The 17649-nt window shown below is 42.4% G+C and overlaps 1 protein-coding gene across 1 annotated transcript; it reads left to right on the top strand.

Moving 5' to 3' along the window:
• The first annotated feature begins 11141 nt into the window (after positions 1-11141).
• LOC148047495 (uncharacterized) lies at positions 11142-12877 on the top strand. Its single transcript, XM_087711535.1, has 3 exons — positions 11142-11661; positions 11746-12567; positions 12736-12877. The coding sequence occupies exons 1-3, from the start codon at positions 11243-11245 to the stop codon at positions 12860-12862; spliced, it is 1368 nt and encodes a 455-aa protein (XP_087567661.1). The 5' UTR covers positions 11142-11242; the 3' UTR covers positions 12863-12877.
• The last annotated feature ends 4772 nt before the right edge of the window (positions 12878-17649 follow it).

Here is a 17649-nt window from a genome sequence, read left to right as displayed (position 1 = left end):
CCAGAGAATGCATAGAGGAGAGTAACCGTACAAATGACTTATCAGTATTGTAGGTTTACACACAGGAGAGAAAGTCAAGGAGATCCACGTTAGGCAAGAATTGATGAGTTTAGAGAAGGCTTAAATTTCATTTCTTATCTGTCATTGGAAGTGAAGGTGAAAAATTGACTAAGTTCTGTGTTAGGAATATAATCTAACGGTTGGGTTGGCAATATATAAATCATGTAACAATGCTGTACCTGTTTCTTCAAATCATGCTGTAAATGTGATTGGCTGCTGTTTCCTCAATCGGCCATAAGATGGAGCCAAAATCACTGTTAGATGCTGATCTGCTCTGAGTGTTGGAAGCTGTCTGTTAGAAATGCCGTATAGTGATCAGCGTGAGCTATTGTAAGTTTTGCAACAGCTCGCAAACTTTGTGTACCGGACTGTTAGTATGATTATGGACTATTTTTTGTGGATTATCCCTTAACTGAAAGACGTTGATGATACCTCTATTTCCACAAAAGTAAAAGCCTATTTAAACTGCAGTGTGTCTCTGTATGCTGGTTTGTGTGTTCTCCAACACTACTCTCACAATGCTTCTCTGAACGCACTCGCTTTCCCAACGGGAAACTTACCTAACACTCTGTCATGATTCATTTTATTGAAAAATATCTCAGAGATACAGCTGGGAGGGGGCGGAGCTGCAGCTAGTGCAGCCGGAGCGTGTTTACAGTGGCGCCTCCTGCTTTTATTTTATCAATTTTTAGTACTCTCATTGGATCCTTTTTTACTTAATTAACATTTTTCGGTGGAGATAACAGCGTAGACCATAACACAGACAAAAGCTTTTGTTGCTGCCAAGGATTAAAAAGGTATGGGAAAAAGAAAGAAACGCCATGGCACCAGCCCGGGATCTCTCCCTCCAGTGAAAACAGCAAAACAACCAAGAATTGAGGAGCACTTTGTTGGCAAGAGATCTGTAACTAAAACTAACTCCCCCCCCCCCATTCTCAACAATCTGGAGAGATTAGAATGGGACCTGCAAAAAGAATTGGCAAAACAGCAGTTACTAAACTTTCCCGACCTTTGGGAGGGGGGGACAAACTGAAAGCCAGCTCTTCTCACAAACAACTAGTCCAATTACATCCTATATGGAGTCTGAGTTAAAGGCTAAAAAGGCAAAGAACAACCAGATATTTCAGAGTATGGAGAGTTTACCTTGGGAAATTCAACAGAGTTTATGGCAAAACAATGCCTTCTCATAGTGCAAACGGTGGTTTCAATATTCAAACAACTAATTGCCATCCAACATGATTTTAAGACATTGAAAAAAGACGTAGCTGTTTTTCTTCAAGTACAATATCGGGCCCCAGGCACCCCCACTAAAGTTCTTACAGAAGACTTGATTAACTCCCATACGCAGGATAAGGAAGAGGAAAGGAGCAAAGAACCAGAAAAACAGTTAAAGAATCAGATAAAAAGTGGCAGTCCACTCAGAAAAACAGTCCCTCCCCAGACAAGGCAACAAAAGGGAAATAGAGAAGCTGCACAAGAAGTCAGGAAAGCATTTCCTCACCACCACCACCACCCCATTACAACAATCACATCGCTCACTACAACCCAATGGATTGCTTTTAGAATTCATATGAACGGACTTAATTATGGATGTTGGAATACCAGAAGTGCAATACTAAATTCCCTAAGCCAGCTTCTTCACTGTCACTGATCTCCATGAAGTGGCTCCCTGAGGCCCCAAATTGGAAGCGGATTTTCCTGTCTTTCAAACAGCCCACCATACCACAGATGCTATTCAAGATGAAGGCACATTTAGCCTCCTTTCAAGTCTTTCCCATCAGAGTATTCGATGAGGAAAGGGTTACTCCGTTAATTGTTAACATGAGAGCTCCCAAGGTGGTTGTCTCGTCCTCATTTTCTTTTTTTTTTTTATAATTTTTTTTTATTATTTTTTGTTACATGGACAACACATATCCACAACAATGAAAAGAAAAAAAGAGACAAAAACAAAAACAAAAAACAAAACAGAAAAAAAGCCATCATCACATATAGCATGTCGTTTGGTTACAAGTATTTTAGCATTTATCATTCTTATACGTTTATTATTTAATCTATCCTAACTATATTTCCCCCCACAGACACACTTTGAATCTCTCTATTATGTATATACTTATATATTGGATTAAAAAAAAACACGAACAAAAACACAACATGCATATGTTATAAAAAAGTATATCAGCTGGTTACAAAAAGTTTTTGTGCATCTCTTCCATTAATTCATATTAATTCAAATGTCTTAACACAAATATTTACTATATTAACATCATCATACCTCCACTTTTAGTTGACTACAATTATTTAAACATCCTTCATCCTTAACTATACCAAAAATTCAATCCCTAACCACATGCTGGCATTTCATTTACTTATTTGCTCAAATACCCCAAAGCAGCAATAATTCTAGCGGGGGGGAAGGGGGACGGACTTAAACGCTAGAATGGGACCATATGATCGAGCATTATTTAATCAATTTAAGATCCACTATGATGAGAATATAATACGAGAACCCCTGCATTCCAGACAACTTAAAGACCCTAAAGCAAATTGGGCAGGCTTGTGTGTAAGACAGATGACTGCATGTTTGGATCTTTGTATCCTTAATGGGTCCACATGGGTCGACTATCCAGCAGAATATAATCGGAGAGCAGGAAGAAAATCCACAGTTCATTACTGGATAATATCATATTATCTCCTGAAGTTCTTACAGAAGATGGAGGTAGACTCGCGACTAGAAAGCGATCATGATGCAATATTCCTTACTCTCACATTACACCAGAAATCTCCAAGGGCAGGCACAGCCTACCTACTCAAGTTAGAGAGTCAAAATGCCCAGGTAAAAATTACCATATGCATGCAATTTTTTTGATGCTTCGAAGTGCTAGTCGTAACTTATAAAGCCCTTCATGGTATTGGACCTGGGTACTTGAGAGACCGCCTGCTGCCAATTACCTCCCAAAGACCCATTAGATCACACAGGGTCGACCTCCTCCGGGTTCCGTCTACCAGCCAATGCCGTCTGGTTACCACCCGGGGGAGGGCCTTCTCTGTGGCAGCTCCGGCCCTTTGGAACGAACTCCCCGCAGAGATTCGGACCCTCACCTCTCTCCAGGCCTTCCGAAAAGCCGTCAAAACCTGGCTGTGCCAGCAGGCCTGGGGTTGATGAGTTCCCTTCCCCTCTCGACCTGTGTGGCTGTGTGACTCTTGGCTATTTTAACTACTTGTATTGTACTTTGTGTTCCCTTTCTCCCCTTGAGTTGTTCGCCGCCCTGAGTCCCTCCCGGAATAGGGCGGCATATAAATAAAACAAATCTCAAATCTCTCTCCCTACCTAACTACTGCGTTTCTTTCTCTCCCTATCTATCCCTCTATCTACCTACGTACTTTAAAAAAAATGCCTCTTCAAAACCTTGGTGCGTCTTATATTCCAGGGCGTCTTATACTCTGAAAAATACCGAGGTGGCAGTAGAGCCGAGGTGGCGCAGTGGTTAGGGTGCAGTACTGCAGGCCAGTTTAGCTGACTGTGATCTGCAGCTCAGTGGTTCAAATCTCACCAGGCTCAAGGTCGACTCAGCCTTCCATCCTTCCGAGGTGGGTGAAATGAGGACCCGGACTGTGGGGGCAAGTTGCTGACTCAATTTGCTAAAAAAAATTGTAAACCGCTTAGAGCTGAAAGCCCTATGAAGTGGTATATAAATCTAATAAATAAATAAATACAGTAAATTGAATGAGAAAAATGCTAAGGAAGTTACCAAATGGATATTAGTCCCAGAAACCATAGAGCTACGTATATCTCTACTAAGGAATAAGTGTGGAAGATCTTACGTAGAGGGGTTTGAAACTTTAATTTTAAATATGAATTAGGTTCTCTTTAACAGAACTCGCTCCAAAAGGCCGGTTTCAAAGAATTAAACAAATGGTTTGATAGAGATTGCATGCAACTAAAAAGGATATATAATATGGAGTACAGGAAAAGTAAAAATGCCCCTTTTGAGGATCACACTCACTACTTAAAGCAGCTGAAAGCACAATATAAGAACCTTCTAAAAGGAAAGAAAAGTGCAGCTCTGAAGGAGTCTTGGCATAGACTAATTGCGCCAATCAGGACAAAAAATACATCCCTTTTTTGGTACATCACCAGAGGATTGGGGAAACCTCCCCTACCACCAACTAATCAAAGTCCGATTCATGCCTGGGAAGAATATTTTAGGGAGCTATATACAAACCCTGACTATGTAACCAAGGAGAGCCAAAATAGTTTGGACCAAACTCCTTATTGGTCCCTTGTTACACCAGAAGAGATATCCCAGTTGAGTGGAGCCCTAAAGGCTAATAAGGCACCTGGTGCTGATATTGTCCTGCCAGAAATAATTAAAAAGAACGCTAGTTGGTGGGCTCCACTTTTAGCATCTCTTTTTACATTTATAGATAAAACAGGCCATATGCCAAGAGATTGGGGAGTAGCAATTATCATACCAATTTATACAAAAGGTAATAGAAATGACCCAGGCAATTATAGACCCATTAGTCTTCTGAGCGTTATTAGTAAACTGTATGCCAAATACCTAAACTATAAATTTCAGGATAGGCTAATTTCAGGGAGGATAATCAAAGACGAATAAGCCGGTTTTAGAGAAGGAAGATCTACAGTGGATCATATCTTGGTATTCCATCATTTAGTACATATATATCCCCTCTTTTTGTGGCCTTACTTGATTTTAAGCAGGCCTTTCAGCAAGGGTACAAAGGGGTACAGCAGGATTACATCCTGTCCCCTTCTTTCTTTAAGTTTGATATTAATCCCCTGTGACCTCTTACAGAACCCTGATTTCTACCCTCCTAACCTAGCACAATGCAAAATTCCAATTCTCTTATATGCTGCTGCTGCTATTATTTCACAAACTCCTATAGGACTGAAGAGAGCAATTAGGGCAACACTCGGCTATTGCAGGCTAAACAAGCTGGTCCCTAACTTTGATAAATCAAAAAATTTAGTTTTTGCTAAAAGACCTAGCCAATACCGCTGGAAAATAGAAGGACGTAGTTTGGAACAGGTTAGAACATATGGATGTGGTTTTCCACTCGCATAGGACATGGAAGGCACACCTGGATCATACATTGCAAGCAACCAATAGGTCCTCAAACGCAATTAAACACTGCTTTTACACAGGTCAGTTGATACCTGCTGCCTTAAAACTTTTTGAGGCCAAAACATTGGCACAAATTCTGTATGGGGCACAAACAGGAATCCTTGCAGAGAAAGACTTGCTAGAAACCATACAAACCAAATTCCCCGGAGCCATCTTAGCTGCACCAAAGGAACTCCAAATGCCCAGTTAAGAATTGAGCCAGGCATGCCTCAAATTCAGGTAAGAGTGTGGAAGATGATGATCATTCATTGGCTTAAAATGCATTTCTTTCCAGAGGGACTGTCCCCCACTAGTGTTGACTGACATCCTCCCCTCCCCCTGGAAACAGGCAATTGATCACAAGTTGGGCTCTTATGGGTTGTCACTAGTATTCTTAATGTCTCTAGGCTTTGATCAAGCAAAGCATGTAGTAATAATCAATACAGTAAAGGACATGGAGTTCCAAGAAGAACTAAATAGGCTGCCTTTCCACAGTAGGGACAGAATCAAACAGGGTGTGTGGGAATTGGCAAGATATCTAAATGATCTGATCTTTCCAAAACAAAGAATAGCTTTCTTCAGAGCCGGATTTAACATTCTTCCTTCAGCACTCCTCTGGGGCAGGTATAAGAGAACACCAATAGCAGAACAGCTTTGTATATGTGGTAAAGAAGTTGAAGATATCTCATATGTTCGATTACACTGTGAGCTATACAGAGTTTGTAGGTCTGCACATGTTCTCCCCTTATTAAAGAGATTGCCACGGAGGGCAGATAATTTTTATGTAGGCTTTCTCCTCCAAGACACAAAACTGGCTACCACGTATGCAGTGGCAAAATTCTGTGATGCTGCAATGTCCACAAGAAAAAAAAATGGTTATAGACGTATAGTTGTCATCTTGTACCAATTATTTGGACATATCTCTAACAATTTCTGGACCATTGTTTTTACTCCCGTACTTATCGGCTTTTCACCCAGGTAAACCAGGGAGTGACCCAAACAATTTGAGAACATGTATGTTATTAACCATTTTTAACATCAATAGTTTTTAATTATATTTTAATGTCAGTACTCTTTAACATATTGTAAAAAGTAATGCGTATTGCTGGTCTTGGACCATAATAAAGATAATAAAGATTTATATTTATACAGAAGTACAGCTATGATTGGAGAAAAAAAATGGAAAATATAAATTTGATAACGATGTACTGTGCGATGTTTTTTTTTTGTTGTTCTCAAGCCTTTTCCTCTCCACAGGATCCCTCCGACCTTTGACCTCTCCCATAGTGTCCATATAGGCATTTCTTTCCTCCACAAAGTCCCGACCCTTTGGAATCAGCTCCGACCCTTTGGAATCAGTTCCGACCCTTTGGAATCAGCTACCCCCAGAGATCCGGACCTTACCCACTCTCATGCCCTTCAGGAAAGCTGTTAAAACCTGGCTGTTCCGGCAGGCCTGGGGCTGTTGACCTCATTGTTGAGGTCCAGCCCCGATCAGAACGAATGCATATGTTTTGTGAATTTTAAACTGCTCAGTACGAAGCAGCTTTGATGACAGGATCTCCACGTTTATTATCTCGTTTTCTTGGAAGTGCCTGCTTTTTCCCTTTGATGGCTTCTGGGTGATAGCAGCATGCTGACATATCTATTGTATCCCCCAAAAATGGGTAGCTTCAGTGCTGCTACGATTGTTGGGGCAAAGCAAGGCACTCAGAATGGCCTCTAACTGCCGGATGTGCAGTGAACAAGTTTAATAATAAATTTGAAAAAATTATAACACAAAACCCTTTTCTCAATTATTCTTCACTGGTGAGGTCTCCACACATACCGTGGGTTTCTAATACTCCACAATTGTTTATCTACCTGTAATCTGTCTCTTTGGCATTCAGCACCTCATTAAGAAAGACTGGGTGAGGCTATTCACAAGTAAAAGACCTTCATCTCCAGCAATGGGATTAAAATTTACATTCTCCACCACCCAAATTCTAAAAACAGGAGTCTTTACAGATTCTCAGTCATCCAGACCATGGTTGTCCCAAAGGTTCTTTTTCCGGAAGGGAACTGGGCTTTCTTGTTTATCTTTTCTTTTGAAGATGTTTCCCTTCTCATCCAGGAAGCTTCCTCACCTCTGACAGGATTCTATTCCCCACGATCCTCTCACAGCTGAAGAAGCTTCTTCGATGAGAAGCGAAACATCTTCAAAAGAAAACAAATAAAAAAGTCCACTTGCCTTCTGAAAAAAAAAACTTTGGCACATCTAAGAACAGGACATAATAGGATTAACCCACCACCATTAGAATAGCAAAAGACACATCACAGAAACCTATAAAGCTCCAGCCACCCATTCAACCAGTCGGTCAGCTGCCCTGGAACCACAGGCTGGTTCTGCTCATCAATAAACGGACCCCCCTTTCTTAAGCAGCCTTCATTTTATTCCCGGCTTGGAACTAGGCCTGGATTTTTCTTCTAACAGGATGTAGAGCAGATTTTTTTTAAAAAAATCTCCAACGAGATTCAGGCTAAAAAAGATCAGGAATCTCTAGACCAGCTTTTTACAAAGTAGCGCCTCCAAGGGTTTTGCCCAAGGTATCTGCCTCGGAATAATCAAAGGGAAAATCTACCTCCTCTGGAAATTGGGAAGGTTGCTCAGAGCAATTTTTTAGGCTCTGCAAGAATGAAGATAAAAAGACAGGTAATCCTTGACATATAACCATAATTAAGCTGGGCTGACACAGAAAAGAAAGGGGGGCAGCCTATTCTTGAAAGCTCCTGAGAGCAGGACAAGAAGGAACAGAGGGAGACACATCAGAAAGGGATCCAACCTGGAATTAAGGAGAAACTTCCTGTCAGTGAGAACAATTGATCAATGGAAATGCTTTGTCTCCAGAAATTGCGGCTGCTCCATCCGAGGAGCTTTTGAAGAGGAGACTGGAGAGCCATTTGTGCGGAATAGCACAGGGATCCCTGCTTGGAGAATTGATCCCTTCCGACTCTTATGCTGTAAGAACTTCATGAAGGTTTAGGGCTCAGCCTGTAGATAATCTTCACAAGTGTCACCTTTCAATATTTCACTTGCATCGGTTGCAAAGGTCGGTTGGTAGGAGTGGAAAATGACTTGATGGCATGTAATCAGTGCAAACCTCTTGCAAACGCCTTCATAGGCAGAGACGGGACGAGCCTGTTTTACCTCCTCCTATCGGGAGATGGCGGTCAAATGGGCAACATTGGCGCCTAGAAATATGTGGAGGAATCTGTGATTGAGGTTTAAGGAGTTAAAACCATCAAGTGCTGCATTGCTAGATAGGAAGGGAGAGAAGTGCAGGATCTACAGGATCGGTGACGGGAGGAAGAGAAGCAGAGTGGCTTCTGGGCTCCTGCAAGAGTCGAAGCAGCAGCAGCTGGTGGGTGAGTTGAGGACAGGTTGGTGCCTCATCCATGTATAAATCTGGATCAACTGTGTTTAAACCAGCACTTTTTTAAAAAATGGTTTCAGAAACTTTGGGATGTTCAGCTGTATAAGTAGTCCTCACCTTCCCAGCTAGGCCCTTGTTAAGCAAAATCCGTAGTGATGCCAGGAGGAAGTTGCCAGTCACAGTCAGGTGAAATTGTCTTTAATAACCCACAGTGATTCGTTTAACAACTGCAGAGGAACAGATGTAAGTTGCCACTGTCATGTGATATAATGCTTCCTGATCTGGCTGCTTAGTGACAGAGATGCCTTTCCCAAATGCAGTCAGAAAGTGAGGACTGCTTCAATAGGAATGTCACCAGAGTGGTTGTGGACAGTATTTTCTGCCCTTACTTGGAACTGAGGACTTCCGTGGCAAAACTGGTGCTTCAAATCATGCAGAATCTTTAGGCATCATTTTATCAATTAAAGCCCCCACATCTCTAAAATTACACAGACGGTTTGACTGAAACCATTTTGGGATTTGGGTAGCAAATGGATTTTCCACAGCTTTATATTTGGTATAGAGCTTTGTGCTTGAGCAGGGGGTTGGACTAGAAGACCTCCAAGGTCCCTTCCATCTGTAATTCTGCTATATCTTTCCATTGTTCAAGCATTATATTACATCCAAAGTTCTTTGCCCACTGAATTGTACAATGCTTTACTTACTCATTCTGCAAGTTCAATGTCAGGGTTCCAAGTAAAACCTTCAACCAAGCAGCAACTAAGCTTCTGGTTTTCCACATTCAAAAAAAGTCAGAGTTCCATCCCCTGCACCCACATGTCCATCACACAATCCAATCACTCCACCTACCCAAGTTGAGACATCCCCCAGTCACGCCTATCCATGTGCAGGCTGAACGTCCTTGACTCCCAGAGAAAAGATGCTGTTATGGCTATAATTCTCGACCATCTCACAATCCCCCTCTCGATTGTCCAGGCACTAAATGTGGCAGCCCTGAAGATCCAAAAGAAAAGAAGGGCCCCAGGGCTGACATTCAATTTCAATAGCAGTTTATAAATCTTAGTAATAATATGTTCAACCATTCACTTCCATTTCATTTTTCATGAAATTCCATCCATTGCTCTTTTTGTCTAGTTCAAATCTTTCTTTCAATTGTAAATATAGAAATCAATGGCAAACATCCTTCTGATTCCAACTTGTAGATTTGTGGATAGGGTCACGATAATTGAATAATATTATTTGACCATAATTCCATCAGACTGGCCTCCCCACCCTTTCTTTTCTTAAAAAGGTTCCTGGAGAGACACCCAAAGAGGAAGGAATGATGATTAAAATCAACAGTAGCTTTAACCTTATCATACCATAAAGAGCTTTGCCATCAAATGCTTTATTCATGCCTGTCAAACTCAAGGAAGCTCTTATTTTGGAGAGTCACTCAATCTTTTTGCCACAAAACACAACAAGCATCAAAGTACAATTTCAAATCTGATCAACTCAAACCTCTATCCTTATCACCTTGCAATAATTTATGTTTAATTTTTGGTTTTTTCCCTCGCCATATAAACCTAGAGATGTCCATCTGCCATTGTTTAAATTGAATTTCAGTTATAATATTTAAAGTGTTAAAGAGAAATAGCATATTTGATAAAACATTTATCTGAATTACAGAGATGCTATCCAATAATTGCAGTATGAAGAATTTGTGACGGACCCAAAACAACAAGGGTATTTTATGATTCAATGTATATTTGAACTTGGATTTCAGTAATCTTCCATGTGTCACTGAATGATAATTAACATTAGAAGATATTTCAGCATTGTGGCCTGTTTGCTTTTTATTTGTAATGTATACTTTTTCAAGTCTTCTGCAACCATTTTATAATGATTGTAAACTTATACTTTTATTTAAATCTTACAGGTGAAGAGGATACCAATAAGAGCACTCTGGACAACTAGGAATAACCAACAACTTTGAAAATGAAAGTAAATTGAGCCTTTAGAAAAGCACACAATTCTTCTCTCTCCCCAGCTGGTGAGAGAAAATGGGGAGAAAATCCAGAAGAGATTTCGAAGTGGAAAAAGTAGAGTATGCAGAACTCAACAACAGATTACATGAAAAGATCAAAAGAGATTATTATTTCCATTTAGAACAAGAAGGAAATATCTAGACGTGACTGAGGAGGAAAAAGACAATTGGATAGCCACAAAAGGTAGACAGTAATGCAGGCCTTGCCCGATGAGGGAGAAAACAGTAGCTTGAATCAAAGCTCCATGCAACAAAAGATCACACGTATTTTTGAACCCGTCAAGAACCTCATGTGTGGAAAAGCTCCATAGATGTGCCTGTTGTGGGAAAAGCATACATAGCAAATCACATATTATACATAAGAGGATCCACTCTGGAGGAAAGCCATACAAATTATTCGTATGTGAGAAAAGATTTAGTTAGATCAGCTGCCTTGTGGTTCATGAAAGGACCCACACAGGAGAGAAGCCCTATAACTACTCCCAATGCAGTAAACACTTTTGCAAGCATGGCAACTTGATGATACCTCAAAGGATTCACACGAAGGGAAAACAATTGAATGTGCTGATTGCTTGAAAACATTCACTCAGAATTCCAACCTGGTGGTATATTACAGAATGCACACAGGAAAGAAATCATATCACTGTCCTGATTGTGGTAAAAGTTTCATTACAAATTCCCAGCTGGTGATACACCAGAGGACTCACACAGGAGAGAAACTCTTTGAATGCTCTGATTGTGGGAAAGGTTTTGGTCAGAATTCCAACCTGGTGGAACACCAGAGGACTCACACAGGAGCAAAACCCTTCAAATGTCCTGATTGTGGGAAAGATTTTAGTCTGAGTTCCAGCCTTGTGAGACACCAGAGGACTCACACAGAGGAGAAACACTTTGAATGCGCTGATTGTGGGAAACATTTCAGTCAGAATTATGAGCTGATGAACCACCAGAGGACTCACACAGGAGAGAAACCATTTGAATGTCCTGATTGTGGGATAGGTTTCAGTCATAATTCCAGCTTGGTGAATCATCAGAGCATTCACACAGGAGAGAAACCCTTTGAATGTTCTGATTGTGGGAAATGTTTCACTCGGAATTCAAGCCTGGCAACACACAAAACAACTCACACAGGAGAGAAACCCTTTGAATGTCCTGATTGTGGGAAATGTTTCAGTCAGAATTCTAGGCTGGTGGAACACCAGAGGACTCACACAGGAGAGAAACCCTATGAATGTCCTGATTGTGGGAAACGTTTCAGTCAGAACTATGAGCTGATGAACCACCAGAGGACTCACACAAGAGAGAAACCCTTTGAATGTCCTGATTGTGGGAAACGTTTCAGTCAGAATTATCGGCTGGTAAATCACCAGAGGATTCACACAGGAGAGAAACCCTTTGAATGTCCTGATTGTGGGAAACATTTCAGTCAGAATTCCAGCATGGTGAACCACCAGAGGACACACTCTGGGGAGAAACCCTTTGAATGTCCTGTTTGTTGGAAAAGTTTCAGTCATAATTCAAATCTCGTGATTCATCAGAGGACTCACACAGGAGAGAAACCTTATAAATGTCCTGATTGTGGGAAATGTTTCAGTCGGAATTATCAGCTGGTGAACCACGAGAGGACTCATACAGGAGAGAGACCCTTTGAATGTCCTGTTTGTGGGGAAAGTTTTATTCAGAATTCCTACCTGTTGGAACACCAGAGGACTCACACAGGAGAGAAACCCTTTGAATGTCCTGATTGTGGGAAATGTTTCAGTCATAATTACAGCTTGGTGAACCACCAGAGGACTCACACAGGAGAGAAACCCTTTGAATGTCCTGTTTGTGGGAAAAGTTTCAGTCATAATTCAAACCTGGTGATTCATCAGAGGACTCACACAGGAGAGAAACCCTATCAATGTCCTGATTGTGGGAAACGTTTCAGTCAGAATTATCAGCTGGTGAAACACCAGATGACTCACATAGGGGAGAAACCCTTTGAATGTGCTGATTGTGGGAAACATTTCAGACAGAATTATGATCTTGTGAACCACCAGAGGACACTCACAGGAAAGAAACCCTTTGAATGTCCTGATTGTTGTAAATGTTTCAATTGGTTCTGCAGCCTGGTAAACCACCAGAGGACTCACACAGGTGAGAAACCATTTGAATGTCCTGTTTGTGGGGAAAAATTCTGTGAGAAGGCCAAACTGGTGAAACACCAGAGGACTCACATGAGAGAAACAATATGAATGTCAAGATTGTTGAAAACTTTCAGTTGGAATTCTGATGTACTTATACACCAGAGGACTTATACAGGAGTGAAGCCATACTGATGAATCACCAGAGGACTCATGCAAGGAAGAAACCCTTTGAATGTCCACAGTGTGGGAAAAGGGTCTGGAAGCTGTTAAAGACTGGATGAGAGCAAACAAACTGGTGCTCAACCCAGACAAGACCGAGTGGCTGTTGTGTTTTCCTCCCAATAATTTGACCACCGTACCATCAATCAGGCTGGGGGGACAAAACTTATACCCCTCAGATAGGGTCCGCAACTTAGGAGTCCTCCTGGATCCACAGCTGAGTTTTGATCACCATCTATCGGCTGTGACCAGGGGGGCATTTGCCCAGGTTCGCCTGGTGGGCCAGTTGCGGCCCTACCTGAATCGGGAGGCTCTCACGACAGTCACTCGAGCCCTTGTGATCTCTAAGCTGGAATACTGCAATGTGCTCTACATGGGGCTGCCCTTGAAGAGCACCCGGAGACTTCAGCTAGTACAGAACGCGGCCGCGCGAGTGATTGTGGGCGCACCTCGGTTCGCCCACATAACACCTATCCTCCGCGAGCTGCGCTGGCTACCTGTAGATCTCCGGGTGCAATTCAAGGTCTTACTTACCACCCATAAAGCGCTCCATGGTAGTGGATCTGACTATCTGAGAGACCGCCTCCTGCCAATAATCTCCCTGCGTCCCATCAGATCGCATAGAGCGGGCCTCCTCCGTATTCCATCCGCCAGTCAGTGCCGACTGGCGACCACCCGGAGGAGAGCCTTCTCAGTTGCTGCTCCGACGCTATGGAACAATCTCCCCGTGGAGATTCGTACCCTGACCACAGTCCAGGCCTTCCGTACAGCCCTCAAGATCAGGCTAGCCCGTCAGGCCTGGGGATAAACTCTTCTGCCCCTCCCGAATGCTGAATGAATGTTGTGTTTTAGTACTTTTTAGTTATTTCACATTTTTTTTCTGTATTTTGTCTTTCACTCCCCTTCCCTTACTATTGTAAGCCGCCCTGAGTCCCCTCAGGGAAAAGGGCGGCCTATAAATGCTAAATAAAATATAAATATATATATATATATATATATAAAAAGTTTCAGTCAGAATTTCAACCTGGTGAACCATGAAAGAACCCACACAGGAGAGAAACTCTTTGAATGTTCGGATTGTGGGAAGAGGTTTAGTCATAGTTCACAGTTGTTGATACACCAGATGACTCATACAGGAGAAAAGCCATACCAGTGTCCAGATTGTGGGAAAAGTGGCAGTCGGATTTCCAACCTGGTTATACACTACAGAACTAACACAGGAGAGGAAGCCTTTGAATGTCTGGGTTGTGTGAAAAGTCACTGTTTTAACCTTGTGAGACACCAGAGGATACATAACATACAAGACAGAAACCATACAAATGACCTATAAGTAATGTAGGTTTAAATACAAGAGAGAAAGTTAAGGAAATAGACATTAGGCAAAAGTTGATAAGTTTAGAGAAGGCTTAAATTTCACTTTTGATCTCTCATTGGAAGTGTAGAAATTGACTGTTTAAGTTCTTCCCTGATTCATTTTACTGAAGGATATCTCAGAAGTAGACCTTTGGTTGGAGAGAGAAAATGGAAAATATAAATATGATAAAGATGTATTGTGTGAAGGTTTTTTTAGGGGGGTTATCAAGCGTTTTCCTCTCAACAGGATCCCTCCAAGCTTTGCCCACTCCCACAGAGTCCATATAGGCATTTCTTTCCTCCACAGAGTCCCCACAGGTCTTTCTTGCCCCATAGAATCCCCACAGGCCTTCTCCTCTTACTCAGTCCTCACAGACCTGCTCGCCACAGGCCTTTTCCCCACCCATAGGGTCCCCAAAGGCTTTTTTTCCTCTCCTGCTGCATCCCCTCAGTCTTTAGGCATGACCCACACCCCACCAGGCCTCACAGCCTCCTCCTCCATACTCTTTGAGGGTCTCTGAACCTCAAGTTGGTGAATAAGGCCAGAACACGCATCCCAGGGCCACATGGCTATGTCCTGGAAGCAGCCATTTTTTCAGTGTGCCTGGGATTTAACCCTGGGCCATGTGATGGGCTTTTGTAAGCAACACACCTGCCTCTGGGCCAAAATGGCGATTGCTTCTGTCTCATTTTCACACAGGAAAGGGAGAAACTACTCTGTTTCGCTAACTTTACAGTGTGCAAACTACATTAAGGGATTGTGGGTGCACTGAATATGATAGCTGCCTCCAGGAGGTCTCTAAAAGGTAAGCGTTTGATGGGTGAGGGGTGTGTAGGGAATAGGCCCAAGGCCCAATGAAAAAAGCAATGTAAATTTTCAAATGAAAAGGCTATTCTGCCTTGCAGGTGAACCTGATGGAGAAGAACTGTAAGAATATTGAGTTGAATAGAAAAGAGATTGTGGCTTTTGTTAAGTCCTATTGGTTCCGACACCTGTGCCAGCCGGCGGGAGAATTGCAGCCATCAGATTGCTTAACCATCTGGCAGCTATGGTATAAATAGCTGTCAGATGGAAGGAGAGTTGTTCTAAGCTGTTATTGTGGTTGTCAATAAACATGTTAATGGTTCAAATGTCTCTGTTTCCCTCAGTTGCTCAGTACTGAGCACTGGTGACGAGGGTGTGATCTCCCTAGAACTGCACACCTCCCACTCATTCAACACAAGTTGAATTAGATCAGGAAGATAATCACCTCAGGCCCGTTGCTATGGCGGCTATTAACCATTTCCCTGCATTAGTACCAGGACAGGAATCCTAGGATGTCTTTCATTGAGAGGTTTGAATGCTTCCTGCAGGCGAATGACTTTGCAGGCAATCGGATGACAGAAAATGGGGCTATTTTTTAAGCTCCTGTGGGCCAGAGATGTTCTCAACAGCCCGAGCTGTCAGTTCCTGCTCCAATGCACACTATATTGTGGGATGTCTTGCTGAGGAAATTGAAGGGACACTACGCACCTGCACTGTTGTGCATAGCAAGGTTGCATGCATTCCACCAGTGCACACAGCGTGAGGGCAAAACCGTCAGCCAATATACCGCATCTCTGTGAAATGCCGCTATACAATGAGAGTTCCAGGATCTGGATGAGGCACTGCTATAACAGTTGGTTTGCGGGGTAAGGGATCTGCACCTTCAACGCTGCCTGCTAGCCCACTAGCCCACTCTGAGTTCACGCTGTAGGTTGCCATGGATGAGACTCGCGCGACGGAGCTGTCAGACCGGTCCATGGCTGAAATCCAAAGATACTACACAGCTCACAGCCAAGCCTCAATTTCAGCCTTGGTTCACCAGCAAGAGACCGAGGATGACAAGTCGGGGGAGGATGAAAAAGTGAGGGGCTATCACCTTAAGATCTCTGCAGACTGGCTGCTTGAGGTGTGGCGGGAAACACCTGAGGTCTACCTGCAAGTTCAAGGCGGCCACCTAGCTTACATCTGCAAGGCCAACCTCCCCTCAGCAGACCAGCCAGGGGGCTTCCTGGGGGCGTGGCCTGTTGCCGAGGAGGGCTCCACCGAGCTCCTCAGAGATCTGGTCTGTATATCTAAATAAGATCATAGATAGCACCCCTTTTTGGCTAAGAAAGGGGCAGGGAGGATAGCTCTGTAGACTAGGGTCTATTCGTAAGCCACAGCCTTTTTCTTTTTTTGGCTGTGGAAGAGATTAGATCCAGCCGAAGCGGAGCTTTTATCTCCGGCCAGTTCTTCTCAGCTGCCTTTTTTTTTTTTGGCAGCCCCAGACAGGCTAGCCCCCCCCAGGACAAAACAAAGTTTTTTCAAGCTAGATTTGATACGGGAGGGTACCACCCCTGTGAGATTTATGCTTTTATTACTATCTTAAATACCAGCACCATTCGTCTTAAAGACTTCTTTGTTTAAATAGACTTCAAAATGGCGATTTCTCTCCGTGGATGATTACTGGATGTACTTAGCCGGGTTTATCTTCCTGCAGACCGCTCCTTAACAAAATAAACTCTTTTTCTTTGGAAATAGAGGGGAGTGAAGCGCTGCTTACTTGTTTATTTATTATGGCACCCAGATCAAAGAAGCGTCTTGCTACAAATGTGTCTAAAGAATTTAAAGAATCTTTTTTGGAAACACAGCCTTTGTCTCCTACGCCCTCTACTGGAGAAGTTTTAACACAGGAATATCTCTTTAAAATCTTTAATGCCTTTAAGCAAGAAGTTAAGGAATTTGTATTGCAACTTTATGATGATCTAAAATCTAAAGTTAATCAAATGAAGGCGAATACGTTTGCAGCCGTGTCTGCCCTGTCAGATTACTCTGCTGAAATAGAGAACAAATTGGAAAGTCTGGAGAAGGCTAATTTTAACTTGACTACCAATATTCAAATTTTACAAGAAAAAATTAGAAATAACGAAGAACAGCTTATGATGCTAAATTTTGATAGGAAGGCATTTTCAATAAGAGTCAGAGGATTCCGTGAAAAGGAGCAAGAGAATTTGAAACAGACCTTTGCTGAAGCCTTCAGCCATGCGCTGGGAAGCCCGGGACTTAACTTTGATTGGCAGATTCGGAAAATCTATCGCCAGAACTCATTGATAGCGGAACAGCGACAGCTCCCGAGGGACATAATTATACATTTCTCTACAAAAGAATCTAGAAACGCGATTGTGCAAAAGTTTCATAATAACAGTCTCCGAGTTGATAACCAAGACGTGATTGTCTTCAAAGATATACCTTTCCAGATGTTGAAAGCAAGAAGGGACTACACTTTTTTAACTAAAGAGCTTAGGAGTCAACAGATTCG

This window comes from Thamnophis sirtalis, unplaced genomic scaffold, assembly GCF_051295495.1.
Source record: "Thamnophis sirtalis isolate CommonGarterSnake01/CBP01778 unplaced genomic scaffold, rThaSir2_p1.2 scaffold_3, whole genome shotgun sequence".
In the NCBI taxonomy this organism is placed as follows: domain Eukaryota; kingdom Metazoa; phylum Chordata; class Lepidosauria; order Squamata; family Natricidae; genus Thamnophis; species Thamnophis sirtalis.
The sequence above is the reverse complement of the archived record's forward strand: the minus strand, read 5'-3'. Positions and strand labels throughout refer to the sequence as shown.

What these genes read in the sequence shown, in the direction of transcription:
- LOC148047495 (XM_087711535.1), top strand. Translation starts at nt 11,243, where the DNA reads ATGCACACAGGAAAGAAATCATATCACTGTCCTGATTGTGGTAAAAGT. An exon ending in AGCTTGGTGAATCATCAGAG is followed by an intron (nt 11,662 to 11,745) that starts CATTCACACAGG and finishes AACACACAAAAC; the next exon opens with AACTCACACAGGAGAGAAAC. An exon ending in CGTTTCAGTCAGAATTATCA is followed by an intron (nt 12,568 to 12,735) that starts GCTGGTGAAACA and finishes TTGGTTCTGCAG; the next exon opens with CCTGGTAAACCACCAGAGGA.